Source organism: Coregonus clupeaformis, chromosome 9 (assembly GCF_020615455.1).
Source record: "Coregonus clupeaformis isolate EN_2021a chromosome 9, ASM2061545v1, whole genome shotgun sequence".
NCBI lineage: Eukaryota > Metazoa > Chordata > Actinopteri > Salmoniformes > Salmonidae > Coregonus > Coregonus clupeaformis.
This window is the reverse complement of record NC_059200.1, coordinates 3455289-3480761: the sequence shown is the minus strand read 5'-3', so window position 1 is coordinate 3480761 and position 25473 is coordinate 3455289. Positions and strand designations below refer to the sequence as shown.

Here is a 25473-nt window from a genome sequence, read left to right as displayed (position 1 = left end):
TCATTCTGTCGGTCCCAGCTTTGATGCACCTGTACTGACTTCGCCTTCTGGATGATAGCGGGGTGAACAGGCAGTGGCTCGGGTGGTTGATGTCCTTGATGATCTTTTTGGCCTTCCTGTGACATCGGGTGCTGTATGTGTCTTGGAGGGCGGTTAATTTGCCCCCGGTAATGCGTTCGGCAGACCGCACCACCCTCTGGAGAGCCCTGCGGTTGTGGGCGGTGCAGTTGCCATACCAGGCGGTGATACAGCTCGACAGGATGCTCTCAATTGTGCATCTGTAAAAGTTTGTGAGGGTTTTAGGTGATAAGCCAAATTTCTTCAGCCTCCTGAGGTTGAAGAGGCTCTGTTGCGAGGCGTGCTTGGCCACGCAGTCATGTGTAAACAGGGAGTACAGGAGGGGGCTGAGCACGCACCCTTGTGGGGCCCCAGTGTTGAGGATCAGCGAAGTGGAGATGTTGTTTCCTATCTTCACCACCTGGGGGCAGCCCGTCAGGAAGTCAACTCAAGCTTAATGATTAGCTTGGAGGGTACTATGGTGTTGAATGCTGAGCTATAGTCAATGAACAGCATTCTTACATAGGTATTCCTCTTGTCCAGATGGGATAGGGCAGTGTGCAGTGTGATGGCAATTGCATCATCTGTGGATCTATTGGGGCGGTAAGCAAATTTAAGTGGGTCTAGGGTGACAGGTAAGGTAGAGCTGATATGATCCTTGACTAGTCTCTCAAAGCACTTCATGATGACAGAGGTGAGTGCTACAGGGCGATAGTCATTTAGTTCAGTTACCTTTGCTTTCTTGGGTACAGGAACAATGGTGGCCCTCTTGAAGCATGTGGGAACAGCAGACTGGGAAAGGGAGAGATTGAATATGTCCATGAACACACCAGCCAGCTGGTCTGCGCATGCTCTGAGGATGCGGCTAGGGATGCCGTCTGGGCCGGCAGCCTTGCGGGGGTTAATATGCTTAAATATCTTAATCACGTCGGCCATGGAGAAGGAGTGGCCACAGTCCTTGGTAGTGGCCTCGTCAGTGGCACTGTGTTATCCTCAAAGCGGGCAAAGAAGGTGTTTAGCTTGTCTGGAAGCGAGACGTCGGTGTCGGCGACGTGGCTGGTTTTCTTTTTGTAGTCCGTGATTGTCTGTAGACCCTGCCACAAACATCTCGTGTCTGAGCCGTTGAATTGCGACTCCACTTTGTCTCTATACTGATGTTTTGCCAGTTTAATTGCCTTGCGGAGTGAGTAGCTACACTGTTTGTATTCTGCCATATTCCCAGTCACCTTGCCATGGTTGAATGCGGTGGTTCGCGCTTTCAGATTTGCGCGAATGCTGCCATCTATCCACGGTTTCTGATTAGGGTAGGTTTTAATAGTCACAGTGGGCACAACATCACCTATACACTTCCTGATAAACTAAGTCACTGTTTCAGTGTATATGTCTAAATTATTTTCGGAAGCTACCCAGAACATATCCCAGTCCGCGTGATCAAAACAATCTTGAAGCGTGGATTCCGATTGGTCAGACCAGCGTTGAATAGTCCTTAGCACGGGTACTTCCTGTTTGAGTTTCTGCCTATAGGAAGGGAGCAGCAAAATGGAGTCGTGGTCAGATTTGCCGAAAGGAGGGCAGTTTGAATAGCAATGGTCAAGGATTTTAGCAGCACGAGTACAACAGTCGATATGTTGATAGAACTTCGGCAGCCTAGTCCTCATATTTGCTTTGTTAAAATCACCGGCTACAATAAATGCAGCCTCAGGATAAGTGGTTTCCAGTTTGCATAAGGTCCAGTGAAGTTCTTTGAAGGCCGTCGTGGTATCAGCTTGAGGGGGGATATACACGGCCGTGACTATGACCGAAGAAAATTATCTTGGGAGATAATACAGTCGGCATTTGATTGTGAGATATTCTAGGTCGGGTGAACAGAAGGACTCGAGTTCCTCTATGTTACTACAATTACACCACAAGTCGTTAATAATGAAACACATACCTCCGCCCTTCTGCTTCCCAGAGAGATATTTATTCCTGTCTGCGCGATGAACTGAGAACCCATCTGGCTGGACCGATTCCGACAGAATATCCCAAGAGAGCCATGTTTCCGTGAAACAGAGTATGTTACAGGCCTTGATGTCTCTCTGGAAAGAAATCCTTGCCCGTAGTTCGTCGACTTTGTTAACCAAAGATTGAACATTAACGAGTAGAATACTTAGAAGCGGTGGGTGGTGTGCGCGCCTCCTAAGTCGGACCAGCAGGCCGCTCCGAGTGCCTCTCCTCCGCCGGCGATTTTTGGGTCAGCCGCTGGAATCAGTTCAGTTGCCTTGGGGAGAGCAAACAAAGGATCTGCTTCGGGAAAGTCGTATTCCTGGTCGTAATGCTGGTGAGTTACCGCCGCTCTGATATCCAATAGTTTTTCCCGGCTATATGTAATGATGCAAAACACTTTCTGAGCTAATAATGTAAAAAATAATACATAAAAAAACAAAATACTGCAAAGTTTCCTAAGAGCTAGTGGCGAGGCCGCCATCTTCGTCGGCCCAAGGTGACAATGAGTAGAGTTTGAGGAGCAGATATGTTAAGTTGGATGAAAGACTGCCATTCTGAGGAGAGAAGAGGTAAGAAAGGCCTTAATGAGATCCACATGGAGAGGAGAGAAGAAGAGAGGAGGAGTGAATACTGATGGAGAGAGAGAGAGACAGGCTCGACACGGCCCAGCCAGGATGGTTGACAATCTTTCAGATATCGACCAGATATCAGCATTGTTTTGTTCCAAAAGCTGTTTAATTTCTTTAAGGTGGAATAGGCCTTGCAGATGAAGGAACGCCATTAGCCAGAACGCACATGAGAAAGGCGCAGAGAGAGGTCTGATGAATTAACTAGAAAAACACGCTTTCTAAACTTGCTGACATAAAATGACTTGGTCTCTGCCCCTCACCGATTCACACGACGAGGGGGAGAAACGCGAGCTTTGCGCTTGGCCGGCCCAAACACCCACAAGTACAGAATTTATCTTTTGTTTTTAAGGCCTCACTCCAACTTTTTCTTCTGTGAGGAAAAATAATGTTGGGATGAAAAACGACCGGTCAGTTTTACATGTTATGACATGGCTTTGATAAAATGACCAATCTAATCCCAGCAGACGCAGAGAAAAAATACTGCCACTGACTGTGACGTCTTCATCTTCTACTACTTATCATACAGTTGTATTATTATGTTCCCTCTGCCCCTCCCACCCACCACACTTTGTCATTCCTCAGATATTATGGAAATGTATTTTGATGTGGGACTGGCTGGGAGAGTTTTTTTGTTGTTGAAGTTATCGGTTTTGGAATGGCTGTGTGCTTATAGAGGGGCCCAAAATGTAGCCTGGCGGCTGGGGTTCAAATAGTTCTTAAAATATCTCTAATATTTTAGCTGTGCTTGACTGAGCTTATCTAGTGAAAGGGAACCAATAGTGTAGTCCCAAAAGTGCAAACTGAGTGCATCTGGCACTCCGGGGCAGGCTAAATCAAATGCTCAAAACATTAAAAAAAAAAAATCAAAAAACGATTTTAACCCAGGACTGTCAAACAAACACCCTCAGCTACAAATCTCAAGCAGCTGGAAACTTCAGCCACACTATTAAGTTAAATGACAGAGCAGAGCCCACAGCCCAGAATCTGACAGAAAAGGAGGGATCCTCAAAAGCACACAGATAAACACTTCGATAATGATATGATTTCACTACAGCTTTGCACTGAGGATGCAACATGACACCTGTCATTACTCATCATACTGCAACAGTGTCATCAGATTATGACACATTTTCAGGCCAATATTGTGAAGAGACTGTGGTCCATAAATTCCCCTTGTTGTAGGAATTCCAATTGGCAAGAAAAGTAGAGCTTCACTAGGAAACAACTCTCCCCACTGATCCCTTTGTCCTCATCAATGTCTTTAACTTCCAGTTTGCAACATTTGCATTTGTTGCAAAGACAACAAATAGCACACACACACACACACACACAGAGAGAGAGAAATTAACAGAGAGAGAGAGAGAAAGTGTCTATGGGGAAACAGTAAGCAGGATTAGGCCTTCTTCTACCCATATATTAAGTGTAGTGGGCTGCTCTGGCACCTCTTTGCGGTGATAGGCTAATCCTGAGCTACTGACCTCAAACCGTGGAAATTCAATTAGAGGAATTTAAGTGTTTCATAAAGCCGTAGGAGGCTGTCCAGAGGAATGCCTGTAAAAACCTGGCAGCCCATGTAGCCCAGGCATAATCGCAGCGCGCTGGCGGCCCCCGCTCCCCACTCCACTCACAGGCCCTAAATTGGAAACCACAGGACGGTGACATACATGTATACAGTGCCTTCAGAAAGTATTCATACCCCTTGACTTATTCCACATTTTGTTGTATTACAGCCTGAATTCAAAATTGATTAAATATGTTTTTCTCTCACCCATCTATTCACAATACCCCAAAGTGAAAACATGTTTTATAATTTTAACACATTTATTGAAAATGAAATACAGAAATATCTCCTTTACACAACTATTCACACCCGAGTCAATACAGCTGTAAGTCTTTCTGGGTAACTCTCTAAGAGCTTTGCACACCTGGATTGTACAATATTTGCACATTACATTTTTTATTTATTCTTCAAGCTCTGTCAAGTTGATCATTGCTAGACAGAAAAGTTCAAGTCATGCCATAGATTTTCAAGCCAATTTAAGTCAAAACTGTAACTAGGCCACTCAGGAACATTCAATGTCGTCTTGGTAAACAATTGTATATTTGGCCTTAGGTTACTGTCCTGCTGAAAGGTGAATTTGTCTTCCAGTATCTGTTGGGAAGCAGACTGAACCAGGTTTTCCTCTAGGATTTTGCCTGTGCTTAGCTCTATTATTATGTTTCTTTTTATCATAAAAATCTCCCTAGGTTTTGCCAATGACAAGCATACCCATAACATGATGCAGACACCACCATGCTTTAAAATATGAAGAGTGGTACTCAGTGATGTGTTGTGTTGGATTTGCCCCAAACATAACGATTTGTATTCATGACACAGAGTTAATTTCTTTGCCACATTTTTTGCAGTTTTACTTTAGTGCCTTATTGCAAACAGGATGCATGTTTTGGTGCCCTTCTTTGCGAGGCATTGGAAAACCTCCTTTGTGGTTGAATCTGTGTTTGAAACTCACTGCTCGACTGAGGGACCTTACAGATAATTGTATGTGTGGGGTACAGAGATGAGGTAGTCATTCAAAAATCATGTTAAACACTTTTATTGCACACAGAGTGAGTCCATGCAACTTATTATGTGACTTGTTAAGCACATTTTTACTCCTGAACTTATTTAGGCTTGCCATAACAAAGGGGTTGAATACTTATTGACTCAAGACATTTCAGCTTTTCATTTGTAATACATTTGTAAACATTTCAAAAAAACATAATTCCACTTTGACTTTATCGGGTATTGTGTGTAGGCCAGTGACACAAAATCTCAATTTAATCCATTTTAAATTCAGACTGTAACACAACAAAATGTGGAAAAAGTCAAGGGGTGTGAATACTTTCTGAAGGCACTATAACTGCAGTCCCAGTTAAATAATAAATAATATGGCCGGGTCTGGACCTGGCTGTCATCCTAACCGAGACGACTGACTAGTGCTACCTCGCCTCAGCTGGACAGACGGACGAACAGACACTAAAAATAACAAAAAGTAAAAGGTGGTATCGGCAACCTGTGTCAGCTTTGAGGGCCACTACTCCCTCAAATGATGACGTGAATGGGTTTAACACCATAGCAGGGAAGAGAGATAACATTTAAGACATTTAACACATTAATTTCTGCACTGGGTGACATTTATAATCCAATATTTAAATGTCTGTTTTTAGGGAGTTAAGGGAAACAGGTGCTCCTGGTCCCGGTCGTAAAAGGTTCTACCACAGACAGACCCAGTCTACCCAATAAGTGGCTCTGGATTTGTACCGACCGTAGCTAGCAACAACAAATGTTTGTGATGGAAAATGGGACTAGACCACACAATGAGAGGCTATGAAAAGACCTGGGAGAGAGGTGTGTGTTTTTGCGATTCATTTAGATCCAACACAGACTGGGTTAAGAAAGTATTTTAAATCTTTCAAATATTCTGAGCATTTACTTGAGCCTGTCTGTAGTGACTAATGGGTGGGGTTTGCACTTTTGGGGCTACTCCATTTGTTCCATTGCACCAGACAAGCTCAATAAGGCACAGCTAAAATATTTGAAAAATATCCAATACTTTTTGTACCCATGTCCAAGAATGCTGCAGAGGCCCAGTGGGAACCATCCCACAGCCCTGAGAGCCCAGAGCTGCATGCTGCTTCTTTACGGATATTGTTCTACCTCCAGGCCCATCCAGACCAGAGCATCATGATTTCCCAGCAGAAGCAGCCACACTCCCTCCCTCCAGTAGCAATGGGCAGCCAGCCGCTCAGGCCTCCCCTCTCCTCCAGTCCTCCCTAAACATCTCCTGCTCCTCAGACTTGGCCAGAGAACAGTAAACTAAACTCTGAGAAGGAGGAAGGCTGGGGGAGACCCTTGTTGTTCCCGGACACATTCATCACTACACTCACGAGGAAAGAAAACATTATTAATTTATTTAAACTTTGAAATACTGAAGCTGTGTGATACAGAAGACCTGCTGCAAGTGCCTGATTTCTTCCAGCTCCATGGGTGGCTGGTTCATATAGAGAAAACAGAACTATGTGATATACAGTGTGTTGCTGCTGCTGTATAACATACAGCAGGAAAGATAGCATCCTTACAGTGTTCTACAGGGATTCTAAAGGAGATACAGTACATGAGGTATGACTGCAAGCAAGAATACAGCATATACAGTACAGTATGAGCACATTTCCTAAAACATGGACAGTCATGCACTTACACACTTAAAAGAGCAGGACATACAAGGCTTGGCATGGCCAGAGTACTCCGAGGTATTGGAGTCTGTGACACACTGACAGATGTAATCTCTGACTGGGCTCTGTGAGAACAGAGTGACTCTGGGTTAAAATAGTATCCGTTTTCTTTAAAATACTTTACCTGTAATTTATTGAGCTTGCCTAGCACAATGAAACCAATGGAACAGTCCCAAAAGTGCAAATCCCGCCCGTCTAGGGATTCCAGGCGAAGGAAACCAAATCCTATTTGAACCCAGGTCTGGTGAGTTCCCCCTCCCTCTCTGGTTCATAAATCATGTGAGAGAAGGTTAGACAGCTGTCAGAGCTGTCTCCCTCTCTGGTCCTGTTATTCCTAGACTGTTAACAATCTCTCAATCCACCGGTATCACTCCCCTCTCCCCTAACCGTTTACTTAACCCACTTACACTCTGCCAAAAACAATTTCTTGCTTGAAATGTGACAAATCAAGTCGGCTGATGAAGTGCCTTTTACTGTCTGAGAAGTTAGAGATCCACTTTAAAGTAGCACCTTAATGGCATTACAATATAAACCACATTGTCAGAGGCAGGGGTGTGGAATGGGCCTCTTATTAGATGTAAAGGGACAATTACCCAGACAGTTATTCTTCCGCATGCAGGCACTTTGCTTTGAGGCTCGCAGCTATTCTTCACCACCGGGCTAAAACAAAAACAGACACATGTTTATGACCCGTCCTGCAGTTTCAAAGAGAACTCTACTTGTTCCCTCCCTCCAATCATACCTCCCTCCCTCCTCGTAAGGAGGTAGAGGGTGGAATGTAAAGTAAAGTTAAGTACAGTACATTGAGAGGCTATATCTCTGGGCTTGTCTGTTCCATCCATTATGCCACAGGTTTACCATATCAATCCCTGTGAAATGGAAAACAAATGTTGTTGTGTGTGTTTGTGTCTGTGTTTGTCTGTCTGTCTGCACTTGAATATCCACATTATCAATTTGAGGGTTTGGGAGGACACAGAAGCTTGTTTATTGAGATGAGGTTTTGCAGGGGTGGCCAGGCGGGACAAAAATAAGGAGACTGGTTGTTTTAGAGGGGATGATGTGGAGTGCAGAGTGATGTGATCACATGGCTTTTTCAGGAACGCTCTCTGACCGGACCACGGTGTGGGGTTGAGTCACTGACAACAAACCGGACGGACTGTCAGGGAGAGAGAGAGAGAGGTTTTCTAGGAGAAACCTGGAATAGTTCCTTCTAAATCTGCTCCTCTCCACTGAAAGGTTGAGCTGAGAATGGCTCTGGGGAACCAACGCTCCTCTCTCTCATATTTACCTGCCTCATCTTAATTAAATTGAAGGAGGGTAAACATAGCAGTACCATCTATGGCCAGTCAGCCCTTTTCTGCTCAATGCTCTGCCTTCAGTTCAAGGACACTGTTAGTTTCAATAATGAATGGGAGGTCTTTGTCAGCCCTGGGAGAGGTTGGGATTTGGCTGGGCTGGGCCCATCGTCTGATCAAGGATTTCTATTTAAAACACGAGTAAACAGGATCCTCAAACCTGGGATTTTTGTCTGGAAATGACCTAACACCATGATGGTTATCACAGGCAGCTCATTCATTCATTCAATATTGTGTTGATCTTTCCCCTACAGAAGGAACTAAAATAAGATGAAAGTGGTGAAGGCATGGGAACAGCTCTGGGACCAGAGAGTGTGGAAGTGGAGGATTACAGTTCCAGTTCTATATAGTGATTGATTAAATTGAAAGGATGTGAGGGAGCACCGTGTCATTCAGTAAATTGGTGGAGCATGTCCAATTCACCATTAGCGGACATTACATATTACAGTCTGAGCCAGGACATTATATAGGCCTATGATACAGTACATGACACAGTGTCATGTTATTCTGAAGCCTTGTGGGTTGAACGATGACTGACCAAGGGTAAACATAAAACTGTTTAGGTAAATGCCAACATGCGTCCATGGAAACCCTGACATAACGTGTGAAAAATGTAACCCATCCTGTTCTGTACTCTTAATTTCTATGATAAATCATTGGCAGCTTATTCTGGACACAAAGCCCCATTGTAGGTCTGACTGAGATCCGTCCATATTAAATAAAATAACGGACCAATGAAATAAGGTAATATCTGGTGATCATTTTCATGGGGGCGTTGTGAACATTCTTGACTTGCACTGTGCCCAGGCAGTGCACATGCTATTCAGGTCTGCCTGGGTTCCAAAGAGAGGACAGCGGCTGGGTAGTGTTCTAACTCTTTAGCACGCTGCCCTGAGTCAGGCTCATCTGGTTTCTATCAATGATTTATATATACACTAAATGACTGATACCCCCTATCAGTAAATGAGTGTATATATAAATCATTGCTATACGCTGTTTTGAAGCTACCGTGCCTCCATCTTGGCACTCCCCCACCATTGTAAAGAATATTTTGGAAGCAATATAAATTAATTTATTAATGTGTACATTCGTTTTTGCCACATTTATTCTATTACAGACACCTTAATGCATACTTAAATTATATTATGTGAGCTAAACATACAAATCAAATATAAAAACATTTTCCTTAAAGTAACATTTTTGGAGATTACTAATGTTACTGTCCCCACTACTCAAAAATACTTAAATACATGTAATTTTGTCATTGAAATGTTTATTTGAAATACTGTACAATTCCATTCATTCCTATGGAGGACTGCTCCTACTGGGGAGTGCCAATATGGCCGACCAGTGGCTTCAAAGACTCTCAATGGCCAATACATAGCATCTGCAATCCAAGGTTTATATACATAATTGGTTTCTATTCACAGTGAACATAACCACGTAAGATAATGGACACAGAAGGCTCTCCTGCCAATAAGTTCTTACACCACTCCTGTTGGGGTTCACAAGGAGCTTTGTCAGAGCGGTGAGGAGTGGAAGGTAGGTGAAGAAGAGAGAGACTCAAATTCTGAACATGGAGGATAGAAAATGTGGAAAAGAGGGAGTAGAGGATGGCGGAAGGAGGAGGGTGGAGAGAGAGAGAGGGTGAGAGGAAGGGAAAGAGACCGTTGTAACACTGGTGCATACTATACACATGGATGGCTAGGATACGTAAACAAATAAACAACCAAAAATAGCTGACTGCATCTGCACATCATTATTACCATAACCATCATTCATTGGTTAAGATCACTCTCCAATCGGAAATCCTGCCAGCCAAGCTAGAACACCTTCTGCCTTCTTTTCTAACCACTGGGCTCCACCAATAACAACTACCTCCATTATTATCATCAATTCAGTGTTCTTGCCAATCAGGCCAAGCAAGAACACCTTCTGCCTCTCAAACCACTGGACTCCAACAATAAGAGCACGCCTAAGGCCCAACTCCACCAATAATAGCTAGCTACGTCCCAGCTCCTGCTCCTGTTCCCCACGCAGTATGCTGGCAGCCCAGCCAGGCACCTCCACTAACCACTAAACATAGTGGCTCCCCCATGAGTCATAGCTTGGTTTTATGGAGCCACAGTTGCCACTCTCTCTAAATGGCTGGTGCATTACTCTGACGTATGCTCCAGACCACCAGCATGGCCAGAGTCAACGCCAGGGGTGCATTGTGGGTCATGTGGTTGCACTCAGCCAGGGCCCTGGAGTTTGGAGTTTTATTTTAATTTTATTTTTGTCATTTAGCAGACGCTCTTATCCAAAGCGACTTACAGTTAGTGAGTGCATGCATGTTTTTTTCGTTGTTGTTTTTTTCCATACTGGCCCCCCTGTGGGAATCGAACCCACAACCCTGGCGTTGCAAGCGCCATGCTCTACCAACTGAGCTACACGGGGCCCAGAACCGTTGACAGTTGGTTGACAGAACCGAGCGAGTGGCTGGTTTTCCCCGCGGGCCTTGGAACTAGGCACGGTGGTGTGCCCATGCCTTCTGCTTCCCCCTCACTCTGTCAGATAGCTCTGGGTCGGTCCTGTTTTAGTAACTGCGCAACACTGAGCTTCCTGCTTCCATACTAGGCAAATACGATCCCCCCAGCTTAGCGACTCAGAGCTAACTGTCAATGGTGTAAAATACTTAAGTAAAAAGACTTTAAACTTAAGTAGTTTTTTGGGGTCTCTGTACTTTACTATTTATATTTTTTACAAATTTTACTCCACTACATTTCTAAAGAAAATAATGTACTTTTTACCCCATACATTTTCCCAGACACCCAAAAGTACTCGTTACATTTTGAATGCTTAGCAGGACAGGAAAATGGTCCAATTCACGCACTTATCATGGTCATCCCTACTGCCTCTGATCTGGTGGACTAACTAAATACAAATGCTTCGTTTGTAAATTATGTTGGAGCGTGCCCCTGGCTATCCGTAAATAAAAATACCAAAAAAATGGTGCTGTCTGGTTTGCTTAATATAAGGAATTTGTAATTATTTATACTTTTACTTTTGATACTTAAGTATATTTTATCAATTACATTTACTTTTGATACTTAAGTACATTTAAAACCAAATACTTTTAATCAAGTAGTATTTCACTGGGTGACTTTCACTTTTACTTGAGTCATTTTCTATTAAGGTATCTTTACCTTCACTCAAGTATGACAATTGGGTACTTTTTCCACCACTGCTAATTGTTGTGCCCCCCAACCCCCTCTCCCACCGACCCTCCACCCTCGTGCCCCCACCCTTCAAGCTCAATCTAGTGTCTATTGGAGTCTAATCAGGCCCGCATGCCTGTTTCACAACGAGCATACGGATAACACAGATCTAGAGAGCGAGAGAGAGCGAGCGCATGGAAGAGCTTCAGCTCCAGAGCCTACGTTCACTTTCCCTGAGAGCCAGTCTCACTAACTTGGCTAATTTGTCTGTGAAACGCAGGATTGGCGGCTTCAGTGCTTCTGCCCCCTGCAGAGACTTTCAGCCCCTGTTACAAACCCTCACCTGTGGCCTCTTGCTCTGGGGGGAAGGAGCAGCCAGACGCACTTCACTACGTAGTGCCCTCCTTCCAAGGGGCTAGAATAGGACAGGCCCCTCCGTGAGAAGCACAAGGCGTTAGCAAAGCTTTAACCTAACGTAGCAGGAGTAAAAGAAACACCTGAGCAGTGTTTCTTTCTTTCTGGTCCTGACTAGAAAGGAAATACTATCGGGGAGGTTCTCTTTTGCACTGTTGAACCAATATAGTAAATGTGGAGGAGGAGTTACAGTGGTCCTCTGTAGCTCAGCTGGTAGAGCACGGCGCTTGTAACGCCAAGGTAGTGGGTTCGATCCCCGGGACCACCCATACACAAAAATGTATGCACGCATGACTGTAAGTCGCTTTGGATAAAAGCGTCTGCTAAATGGCATATTATTATTATTATTATTAAGATGGAGTGTTGCCTTGTTAACGTCCAAAAGCTGAAGTCGTGTCACAGGCTCTTTCCTTTTCCTCTGAAAACCGGATGCATCCGGTTGATCTCGTTCCCGCAGACGGTGGCAACACTTAAATCATGTTATGGGGGTGCAACTAGGGAGCAGGGGGCAAAGATACATGTTAACGAACTTGGAAATGTCTCCACTCCAATCCTACGATCCATTTGGGTGTTGTTTGTGTTGAAACATGCTATTTGCAGAGCGCACAAGGAAGGAAAAAGGAGTGGAAATGGGGTTCTGTCCATGTTTTTAAGACACTTTATGTTGATGTTTCCTGTATAATGTCTCCCATCCACCACTGGCCCAGTATGAGTGTGTGTGTCACTGTGTAACCAGAGCTCTGCTTCATGTCAGCAGCAAGACACTACACACCGTGGTAGCCCAGCCCTGGCCAGGCACAACCTAAGGAGCACATTAAAATCGCTAAAGAAAAAACTAAATACAAAAACAATAATAGCAACCTGGCCGTGAAGCAAAGCACTGGCTCTATTGGTAAATTATATTAGTGAGCGGAAAAGCCAGGCTCAGTGTTTCTAATATGGTTGGGGGGGGGTCATGGAAGCAGCCATTTCCTAATAAAGCCTTTAGAGTATTAACAAGAACCATACCGTAGTCTCTACACTAACATCACTGGGACGCATTCCAGGTCTCCCAGATAAAGTGGTCTGAAACGGCCAGGGTTGTGGAAAACCCGTATCGACTGTAAAAAGGAGGGAATTACATGAAGCGTGACATTGTTGCATCGGTCGCTTCATGCATTCCCCCAGACTACTGGAACACATGTGATGGCAGCGGAACCGCGTGATCAGACACAGGAGTGCACAGTTTCATGCGAGGTACAGCAATTCCCCATAGATGGATGGGAAGCTGTCTTGGTGGTGGGTTACGCTATATCTACTATGACATGTTTACCACTTTCGCTGTTCTGCAACAACGTTTCACTACCATTGTCAGCTGTAGGGAGCTGATCCATGCGGTGCACTTAGGTTGATTTTGAGTCGGCCCAGTAACTCATCCTCAACATGGACATATCCCTCCAGTCACATATGGAATGCATAAGATGCTAGACTGATAAAAATTCATGAGCTCACCTTGAGATTTCCGGATGGATTCACCACAAGTCAACGTGAGGACTTGACTTTTTACCTGACACACACTTTGACATGCCATATGCTATTCCAGGGGGTAGGGTCCCACAAGTGTAACGTTATGGAAAGACTGGGACTCAATATATATTGCTGTTTGAGCCTATATGCTGTGCACTTGTCAGGTTTTTAAAGGGGCAGTTCAGTCAAAAAACATGATTTTCCTGTTTTTAAAAATGATATTTCCACACTATGAGGTCGAAATAACACTGAGATTGTGAAAATTATGATAATGATTTTTAGTGTAAGAGCTTCTTGCAAAGAAAAAAAACACCTTGAATTTCTGCCTGATCATGTGGGATGGAGTCTTTGGCCCACAGCATGACATCAAAATCTGATTTGATTATTCTGACCAATGACCAATCATGTTTTATTTGCATATGTATCCTACTACTTTGAAGGGGTAAGCGGGGTAGGCTCTAGAGTCTAGACAATCTTATCCGCCAAAATGTAAATATACACTATATATACAAAAGTATGTGGACACCCCTTCAAATTAGTGGATTCGTCTATTTCAGCCACACCCGTTGCGGACAGGTGTATAAAATCGAGCAATCTCCATAGACAAACATTGGCAGTAGAATGCCCTTACTGAAGAGCTCAGTGACTTTCAATGTGGCACCGTCATAGGATGCCACCTTTCCAACAAGTCAGTTCATCAAATTTCTGCCTTGCTAGCTGCCCAGGTCAACTGTAAGTGCGGTTATTGTGAAGTGGAAACGTCTAGGAGCAACAATGGCTCAGCCGCGAAGTGTTAGGCCACACAAGCTCACAGAACGGGACCGGCGAGTTCTGAAGTGCATAAAAATAGTCTGTCCTCGGTTGCAACACTCACTACCGAGTTCCAAACTGCCTCTGGAAGCAATGTCAGCACAAGAACTGTTCGTCGGGAGCTTCATGAAATGGGTTTCCATGACCGAGCAGCCGTACACAAGCCTAAGATCATGCGTCGGCTGGAGAGGCGTAAAGCTCGCCGCCATTGGACTCTAAAGCACTGGAAACGCATTCTCTGGAGTGATGAATCACGATTCACCATCTGGCAGTCCGACAGACGAATCTGGGTTTGGCGGATGCCAGGAGAACGCTACCTGCCCGAATGCATAGTGCCAACTATAGTTTGGTGGAGGAGGAATAATGGTCTGGGGCTGTTTTTCAAGGTTCGGGCTAGGCCCCTTAGTTCCAGTGAAGGGAAATCTTCACTACTGCATACAATGACATTATAGATGATTCTGTGCTTCCAACTTTGTGGCAACAGTTTGGGGAAGGCCCTTTCCTGTTTCCGCATGACAATGCCCCCATGCACAAAGCGAGTTCCATACAGAAATGGTTTGTCGAGATCGGTGTGGAAGAACTTGACTGGCCTGCACAGAGCCCTGACCTCAACCCCATCGAACACCTTTGGGATGAATTGGAACACCGACTACGAGCCAGGCCTAATCGCCCAACATCAGTGCCCGACCTCACTAATGCTTGTGGCTAAATGGAGTCCCCGCAGCAATGTTCCAACATCTAGTGGAAAGCCTTCCCAGAAGAGTGGAGGCTGTTATAGCAGCAAAGGGGGGGGACCAACACCATATTAATGCCCATGATTCTGGAATTAAATGTTCGAGGAGCAGGTGTCCACATAATTTTAGTAATGTAGTGTATGTACAATACTGTTCAGAAGTTTGGGGTCACTTAGAAATATCCTTGTTTTTGAAAGTAAAGCTATTTTTTTGTCCATTAAAATAACATCAAATTGATCAGAAATACAGTGTAGACATTATTAATGTTGTAAATGGCTATTGTAGCTGGAAGCGGCTGTTTTTTTATGGAATATCTACATTGGAGTACAGAGGCCCATTTTCAGCAACCATCAGTCCTGTGTTCCAATGGCACGTTGTGTTTGCTAATCCAAATTTATCATTTAAAAAAGGCTAGTTGATCATTAGAAATCCCTTTTGCAATTATGTTAGCACAGCTGAAAACTGTTGTGCTGATTAAAGAAGCAATAAAACTGGCCTTCTTGAGACTAGTTGAGTATTGTGGGTTCGATTACAGGCTCAAAATGGCCAGAAACTCATCAGTCTATTCTTGTTCTGAGAAATGAAGGCTATTCCATGCGAGGAATTGCCAAGAAACTGAAGATCTCGTACAACGCTGTGTACTACTCCCTTCACAGAACAGCGCAAACTGGCTCTAACCAGAATAGAAAGAGGAGTGGGAGGCCCCGGTGCACAACTGAGCAAGATGACAAATACATTAGAGTGTCTAGTTTGAGAAACAGATGCCTCACAGGTCCTCAACTGGCAGCTTCATTAAATAGTACCCGCAAAACACCAGTCTCAACGTCAACAGTGAAGAGGCGACTCCGGGATGCTGTCCTTCTAGGCAGAGTTGCAAAGAAAAAGCCATATCTCAGACTGGCCAATAAAAATAAAAGATTAAGATGGGCAAAAGAACACAGACACTGGACAGAGGAAGATTGGAAAAAAGTGTTATGGACAGACTAATCTAAGTTTGAGGTGTTCGGATCACAAAGAAGAACATTTGTGAGACGCAGACCAAATTAAAAGATGCTGGAGGAGTGCTTGATGCCATCTGTCAAGCATGGTGGAGGCAATGTGATGGTCAGGGGGTGCTTTGGTGGTGGTAAAGTGGGAGATTTGTACAGGGTAAAAGGGATCTTGAAGAAGGAAGGATATCACTCCATTTTGCAGCGCCATGCAATACCCTGTGGACAGCACTTGATTGGAGCCAATTTCCTCCTACAGCAGGACAATGACCCAAAGCACAGCTCCAAACTATGCAAGAACTATTTAGGGAAGAAGCAGTCAGCTGGTATTCTGTCTATAATGGAGTGCCCAGCACAGTCACCGGATCTCAACCCTATTGAGCTGTTGTGGGAGCAGCTTGACCGTATGGTACGTAAGAAGTGCCCATCAAGCCAATCCAACTTGTGGGAGGTGCTTCAGGAAGCATGGGGTGAAATCTCTTCAGATTACCTCAACAAATTGACAACTAGAATGCCAAAGGTCTGCAGGGCTGTAATTGCTGTAAATGGAGGATTCTTTGACGAAAGCAAAGTTTGAAGGACACAATTATTATTTCAATTAAAAATCATTATTTCTAACCTTGTCAATGACTGCATTTCCTATTCATTTTGCTATATTTCCTATTCAAACTAATTTTATGTATGTTTTCATGGAAAACAAGGACATTTCTAAGTGACCCCAAACTTTTGAACGGTAGTGTAAATATATTTAAATTTGTATCAACATGCCCACGTGATCAGACAAAATTTCAAGGGCAAAAGGAGGCTCATAATAATTTGGGGGGTGCTTATATGTGTAATGGAAATGTATTTATTGCATATGCTGCTGAGATACCCGCAGGGAGTGGGGTCATGGCCTGGGTCACCATTGTCTGCCCCTGGAGCAATTACGGTTAAGTGACTTGCTCAAGGGAAGAGACACATTTTTCACCTTGTCGGCTCCAGTATTCGAACCAGCGACCTTTTGGTTACTGGCCCAACACTCTAACCTTGAGGATACCAGCCGCCGAGGGAAATAAGTTATTTTCATGAAGTAAACACACACAGTGATTTATTAGACATAGAGTGATATTTTAAAGACTGCATGGGGGATTTAAGAGGTTGATCCACATCATAAATAGAACATGTCTGAGATGAGCATTATCTGGCTCTTGACCCACACACACTCATATCCCTTTCTACCTGACAGCTACTGCAGTAAAGTAAAGTCAATCAAATGACACCATCCTCAACACTTCTTTCCAGGATAGTATTTCACCTCTAAACTTGGCAGAGCAGACAGGCAGAAGTGATGGAATGAAAATCAGATTTGATGTTAGAGCAACTCAGCACAGTAAAAGGTCACTAGGCTATAATTATAAGAACCCCCTGGAAATGTTATTTATCTGAACCCCTCATAGATCATTAAAATCATAACAATACATAAAACAAACTGTGAGAAAACGCTGTCTCAATTTCAGTTCGGTTGCATAAAGCACATAGAATACGATCATTTTGAAACATTCAACACTATTTTCTGGGTCTCCATACATACTGTACAGAACAAATAACGCTCCTGCTCTTTCATGCAACTCATAACATGCACCCTTGACCTCTCTCCTTAGGTTTTCAGTCCAAGCTTATTTTCATTTGCTATGTATAGTTTTTCCCCCATCTCTCTCACTTGTTGTTGGACCAAGGCGGATGGAGGATGGCAGCAGTTTGGATAGCAGCTAGCTAACAGGTTGCGGCAGTGCATCAAAGTCCAAACCTCCCAAAGTGCAGTCATTTGAACCCAGCCACCTGTTGCAGTTAATTGCCCTGCTTAATATACTGGAGAGATCCCATTCCACATTCTCACCATGGAATGCAAATTGTTGGTGCTAAATGATTAAGGGAGGGAGGGGGGCGAAGAGGGGGGACACTCATACAGGTCAATACTAGACCCATTTTAATCGAGTGTGGCCCCTGAGTGTGTGTCCTTCTCCCTCACAGTATCCTGAGCCATTACACACTGAGGGTCAGTATGTACACTGGGGCCTCACTCTAGTCCAGTCTGTTGGCATGCATCCAAGGTTCTCCATATTTATTGTGAGTTTGCAGGTCTTTCAAAACGACAGGAACAAAGTCACAAGGCTCCAGTCCAGATGGACATGGATTTGATCGATCCAAAACGTGTAAAAACCTACAGACCACTGCTCCCCACACAGGAACCTTTCAGTGACCCAACACCCTCAGACCATCTGACCTTCTCATTCAGCCTAGCACATGGTGGTACTTTGTTGCTCAGTTGGTAGAGCATGGCGCTTGCAACGCCAGGGTAGTGGGTTCGATTCCCGCGACCACCCATATGTAAAATGTATACACGCATTACTGTGAGTCGCTTTGGATAAAAGTGTCTGCTAAATGGCATATATTAAATATATTGTAGATGAGTCTGACAGATGTGTGTGAGTGGTCCATGGTCTTACCTGGGCGATGTTCTTGTTGATCAGGTAGACTCCGTATTCAAACTGAAAACGCTCTCCTCGAGGGTAAAGGGGGAATCTGTGAGAGAAGAAGAGGAACAGAGGGGAAGAGAGGTGATGATGAGTGTACAGTACTGGAGTAGGTGGTCCACATGGGTTAGTCTGTGGATAACAGCGGAGAGAAACCTCATCCTGATAGATTGAGGAGTTGAGAGCGCAGAGGCCCTCCTCTCTAACATCAAAACAATTCCTGGGCTCTTCAGAGAGACATGGGACTCTACTACAGTAATAACAGTACCACAGTTAGGGTTGCAAAGGAAGGGTATATTACTGGAAACTCTGAAAGTTTACCAGTAAACTACCAGAATTTTCGTAACTTTCAAGGATTTAATTTAATTGATTGCAAGAAATCTAGTGGCCCTTTTGGGTACTTCAGATTATTACAGGTGTCTGTAAGTATCTCTGGCCCTCTGTATGGCCTTATCACATGTACAATTTATTAAATATTCAATAATTGACCGTGTCAAACACATTTCACTGCACCTATCCGGTGTATGTGACAATAAAACATTGTTTTTCTTTTCTTTTTTACTATGTCAATATGTCTTTGTTGTAAATATATTGGCGCCAAACTGGTGGCGGTTATGAAAAAAGTTAATAGTTGGAAGAGTTGCAGAGTTAATTGAAAATAATGCCATTGTTTTTTCATTAATTATGCAATTTTCTCTTGAACCATATGGTCTATCCAACAGAAACTCATGGACAATATAGACACATGTATAAAAAATATATACTATATATATGAATACATTTTTTAAAAGTATAAATACCAAAGTTACCATAGATTACATGTATTCCGGTAACTTTGGTAAATTACCGGTAGTTTTGCAACCCTAACTACAGTAAATACAGTAATAACCAGACTTCTATATGAGGGTATTAGCAAAATAGGAGTGCAATTTAACACATATCTCAGTTGTATAAAATATTTACATCGCTGATTAAAAATAGCTAGAATAAACCATGTTGTGCTTGAAATGAGTTTTTCATTCCTTGTTGATTTAACGTTGAGAGATTCACCAACTAGACTTCTGAGTGTTGTGACGTACAGTGTGGAAAAAAAGTATTTAGTCAGCCACCAATTGTGCAAGATCTCCCACTTAAAAAGATGAGAGGCCTGTATTTTTCATCATAGGTACACGTCAACTATGACAGACAAAATGAGAATTTTTTTCTCCAGAAAATCACATTGTAGGATTTTTTATGAATTTATTTGCAAATTATGGTGGAAAATAAGTATTTGGTCAATAACAAAAGTTTCTCAATACTTTGTTATATACCCTTTGTTGGCAATGACACAGGTCAAACGTTTTCTGTAAGTCTTCACAAGGTTTTCACACACTGTTGCTGGTATTTTGGCCCATTCCTCCATGCAGATCTCCTCTAGAGCAGTGATGTTTTGGGGCTGTCGCTGGGCAACACAGACTTTCAACTCCCTCCAAAGATTTTCTATGGGGTTGAGATCTGGAGACTGGCTAGGCCACTCCAGGACCTTGAAATGCTTCTTACGAAGCCACTCCTTTGTTGCCCGGGCGGTGTGTTTGGGATCATTGTCATGCTGAAAGACCCAGCCACGTTTCATCTTCAATGCCCTTGCTGATGGAAGGAGGTTTTCACTCAAAATCTCACGATACATGGCATTTGCTTTACACGGATCAGTCGTCCTGGTCCCTTTGCAGAAAAACAGCCCCAAAGCATGATGTTTCCACCCCCATGCTTCACAGTAGGTATGGTGTTCTTTGGATGCAACTCAGCATTCTTTGTCCTCCAAACACGACGAGTTGAGTTTTTACCAAAAAGTTCTATTTTGGTTTCATCTGACCATATGACATTCTCCCAATCCTCTTCTGGATCATCCAAATGCACTCTAGCAAACTTCAGACGGGCCTGGACATGTACTGGCTTAAGCAGGGGGACACGTCTGGCACTGCAGGATTTGAGTCCCTGGCGGCGTAGTGTGTTACTGATGGTAGGCTTTGTTACTTTGGTCCCAGCTCTCTGCAGGTCATTCACTAGGTCCCCCCGTGTGGTTCTGGGATTTTTGCTCACCGTTCTTGTGATCATTTTGACCCCACAGGGTGAGATCTTGCGTGGAGCCCCAGATCGAGGGAGATTATCAGTGGTCTTGTATGTCTTCCATTTCCTAATAATTGCTCCCACAGTTGATTTCTTCAAACCAAGCTGCTTACCTATTGCAGATTCAGTCTTCCCCAGCCTGGTGCAGGTCTACAATTTTGTTTCTGGTGTCCTTTGACAGCTCTTTGGTCTTGGCCATAGTGGAGTTTGGAGTGTGACTGTTTGAGGTTGTGGACAGGTGTCTTTTATACTGATAACAAGTTCAAACAGGTGCCATTAATACAGGTAACGAGTGGAGGACAGAGGAGCCTCTTAAAGAAGAAGTTACAGGTCTGTGAGAGCCAGAAATCTTGCTTGTTTGTAGGTGACCAAATACTTATTTTCCACCATAATTTGCAAATAAATTCATAAAAAATCCTACAATGTGATTTTCTGGATTTTTTCCCCTCAATTTGTCTGTCATAGTTGACGTGTACCTATGATGAAAATTACAGGCCTCTCTCATCTTTTTAAGTGGGAGAACTTGCACAATTGGTGGCTGACTAAATACTTTTTTTCCCCACTGTAAATTCCTTCCCTGTTGACACAGTCCAGGTATTACTGTAGTGTAGTCTGTAGCTGTGTGGGTTTGATGGATAAAATACCTTAGCAGAAGCTGAGTGAGTGAAGCTAGAGCTGCCTGGTCTGAGTCTATGCCTGCCCCCCCGCGAGGATGTACTGAGAGATACATCCAGGGCACCGTCTTACTCTGCTCGCTCACACACACACGTCCCATTTACACATCAGTACTAGGGCAAGCTTCACAAACACCCCCTCCCCACACACACAGCCCTGCTTGAGTTAACCGTGTACTACTACTGACTTCTCCTCCGCTGTCAGGTTCAGCGGTCAGTCAGGTCAGGAGGTGCGAGTGAACATCCGGCCCTTCTCCCCCTTCCCTACCCTCCTCCTCCTCCTCCTCCATATCTCATTCCTGTCAGGGGACATGGCTGAGCCCCCTGAAGCCAGGACATGTTCTACTGGTAATCCTGTGTTAGAAGAGACATTACCTATTCCCGCTAACTGACCCCCAGGTGCCAGGGGCCCAGGGCTGAGGAGCCCAGGGCAAGAGTCGGGAAGGCCCCCTTATCACACCACTGGTAGTGTACATCACTGATACAGGGCAAGGTGCATGAGGCACTGACTGTAGCCCCAACTGATATAGCCTAGCTACTGCAGCTCTGTTCTCTCTAATGCCCGATGTCCACCATGTTTTGTTTTGCCGGATGTCTAGTCCACATTTTCCGTACTTGATGCACATGTCCTTCGCTGTTCAACTAGCTAAAAGCTAGCTGCAGTCTGCGTATGTTCTTCCGTTTGTACCACCGCATGGTAAAGAAACGCACGAGTTGAAAATATTGAACGCATGCTGTACACAGAACCCACCGCAGCCTAGTGTGGCACCCCCAACGTAGCGTTGCGGACTGCACCATTAACAATGAATTACTTCCGCCGGAACGCAAAGAGTTTGATGCATCTGGTGGACATGAGGTATAATGCTTTAATGCTTTAGTGCAGACTGTAGTGCAGTCCTCCTCCTCGGCCCAATCCATACACACAATTCATTCAGTTTCTTGTGAGGTGCATTACATAGAAACTCTTTACCAAATAAAGTAGACAAATAACACGGTTGGTTTCACAGACAGAGAGAAACACTATAGGCCACACAGCCTGAGACACTTGTTTCACTCCTACATACCCTGCCTAGTCAAACCCCAGAGGAAGCAGCATGCCAGAGGTCATATCTCATGACCAGGAAATAACTAACAGAGGGAGAAATAACACATCAAACACACACTCTCATAGCAGGCATTCCAACAATCACTTTCTGCCGACAACATATGATTATTTTGCTGGTGAGGGGGAAATCTGAGAGAGCGAGAGAGAGAGTGAGAGAGGCTGACACGCACATAAGCACACATATAGAAAAGCAAAGGAACACATGAAGATACATACACGTGCACACACACGTGCGCGCACGCGGTTTGCCGTCACGGTGAGGTGATTAATGAGTGCTGTCCAGTGCGTCTGAAATCACACTGAAGGGACTCCGGTTCACCAAACACCAGGAATTCCTCCCGGGAACGTCCAGTAAAGTTAAATATATTATTACACACCAGCAGGAGGGAGGGGAAGAGGAAGTCAGGGGTCCCAAAGAGATGGGGGGAAGAGAGGGGACAGGAGGGGGAGAGAGAGAGAGGGAGGATAGGGAGTGAGAGAGGAGAATAGAGGGAGAGCAGTTAGAGAAGAGACAGAGAGAGAAAATAAAAGAGAGACAGGTGAGAGGGACTGACAGAGAGAGGGAAGGAAGGAGAGAGACGGAAAGAGAGAAAAGAGGGGGAGTTGGAATGGAAAGCAGTCATTTTTACCACTGGGCCGGCCGGCCGGTCTTCTCTTGGCGTCTGTACTGAAATGATCTGTTACACAAGCGGGATGAAGTGGATTACAATCTGCCTTGGAGCAGCGCTCAGGCCCACAGGAGCCATCCATCCATCCACAGACCAGAGCCAGAACCCAGAATACATACATACACTTGTTGCTCTCCTTTCTGGGTTAAATTATTATCCCTTTCTCGTCAGACAAACACACACAGATAGACATGCACACACACCCATATACAAATGTATGCACACACACACACACACACACACCACAGATTCCTTTCCTCACCTTCATTAAAATAGATGTACTTCTATTACTACCATGTCCCGACCCTCTCCCACATCCCTTCTCTGGCAGCTCTGTTGAACGGCCATCTCTTTACACTCACATGGCAAACTAAATATGACACTGACAGGCACCATGATCAACACTGTCATCCAAACTGACATCTACTTAATGTGAACAACCTGGACTGTCAAGGAGAATAAAATAGAAACAACAACCAGCGGAGAAATAGAAAAGTAAAATCTGTCAATTTTTATGTTGTCCCCACAGAAAAATCCCTCCCTATCTCACACGCCAATCTGTGTGGAGGACCTGTAGTGTCTAAGCTGAGCTGTCTGCGTGCCGTGCGGACGGCCGGGTAAAGGAGATCTGTAATTAGTAAGGAGAGAGGTGTGGGGAACTCTCTGTACGTCCTAAAAGCAGCTTCTAACAGAAAGCCCCTTCACTGGATGGGGTTAGAGTAATTACACAGCCCTCGGTTTCATTAGCCCACCAGGCCTTTACTTCACAGACAACCCTAAAATACGATAGCAGGACGGGACCCTCGTAATTTTTTAAAAAATAAATACATGAAAAAATACTCTGAAGTGCAGGGGAAGCCCGTGCCACTTCCTCTCTTTTATGTACTATATGTATGCATATATATACACAATACCAGTAAAAAGTTTGGACACACCTACTCATTCCAGGGTTTTTCTTTATTTTTACTATTGTCTACATTGTAGAATAATAGTGAAGACATCAAAACTATGAAATAACACATATGGAATCATGTAGTAACCAAAAGTGACAAATAAATCAAAATATATTTTATATTTGAGATTCTTCAAATAGCCACCCTTTGACTTGATGACAGCTTTGCACACTCTTGGCATTCTCTCAACCAGCTACACCTGCAATGCTTTTCCAACAGTCTTGAAGGAGTTCCCACATATGCTGAGCACTTGTTGCTGCTTTTCCTTCACTCTGCGGTCCGACTCATCCCAAACCATCTCAATTTGGTTGAGGTCGGGAGATTGTGGAGACCAGGTCATCTGATGCAGCACTCCATCACTCTCCTTCTTTGTAAAATAGCCCTTACACAGCCTAGAGGTGTGTTGGGTCATTGTCCTGTTGAAAAACAAATGATTGTCCCACTAAGCCCAAACCAGATGGGATGGCGTATTGCTGCAGAACGCTGTGGTAGCCATGCTGGTTAAGTGTGCCTTGACTTCTAAATAAATCACAGACAGTGTCACCAGCAAAGCACACCCACACCACAACACCTCCTCCTCCATGCTTTACGGTGGGAACAACACATGCAGAGATCATCCGTTCACAAAGACACGGCGGTTGGAACCAAAAATCTCAAATTTGGACTCCAGACCAAAGGACAAATTTCCACCGGTCTAGTGTCCATTGCTCATGTTTCTTGGCCCAAGAAGGTCTCTTCTTCTTATTGGTGTCCTTTAGTAGTGGTTTCTTTGCAGCAATTCGACCATGAAGGCCTGATTCACACAGTCCCCTCTGAACAGTTGATGTTGAGATGTGTCTGTTACTTGAACTCTGTGAAGCATTTATTTTGGGCTGCAATTTCTGAGGCTGGTAACTCTAATGAACTTATCCTCTGCAGCAGAGGTAACTCTGGGCCTTCCATTCCTGTGGCTGTCCTCATGAGAGCCAGTTTCATCATAGCGCTTGATGGTTTTTGCGGCTGCACTTGAAGAAAGTGAAGTTCTTGAAATTTTCCGGATTGACTGACCTTCATGTCTTAAAGTAATGATGGACTGTTGTTTCTCTTTGCTTATTTGAGCTGCCATAATATGGACTTGGTCTTTTACCAAAGAGGGCTATCTTCTGTATATCCCCCCCTACCTTGTCACAACATAACTGATTGGCTCAAACACATTAAGAAGGAAAGAAATTCCACAAATTAACTTTTAAGAAGGCAAACCTGTTAATTGAAATGCATTCCAGGTGACTGGTTGAGAGAAAGCTGGTTGAGAGAATGCCAAGAGTGTGCAAAGCTGTCATCAAGGCAAAGGGTGGCTATTTGAAGAATCTCAAATATAAAATATATTTTGATTTGTTTAACACTTTTTTGGTTACTACATGATTCCATGTGTTATTTCATAGTTTTGATGTCTTCACTATTATTCTACAATGTAGAAAATTGTAAAACTAAAGAAAAACCCTTGAATGAGCAGGTGTGTC

General features: G+C 44.0%; 1 protein-coding gene across 1 annotated transcript in view; it reads right to left on the bottom strand.

Moving 5' to 3' along the window:
- LOC121573580 (UV radiation resistance-associated gene protein-like) overlaps positions 1-25473 on the bottom strand; it is a 152287-nt gene that overhangs the window by 47560 nt on the left and 79254 nt on the right. Inside the window, exon 13 of the mRNA XM_041885670.2 lies at positions 18442-18517. Coding sequence (XP_041741604.1) covers positions 18442-18517 — 76 coding nt within the window. The remainder of the gene's footprint in view (positions 1-18441; positions 18518-25473) is intronic.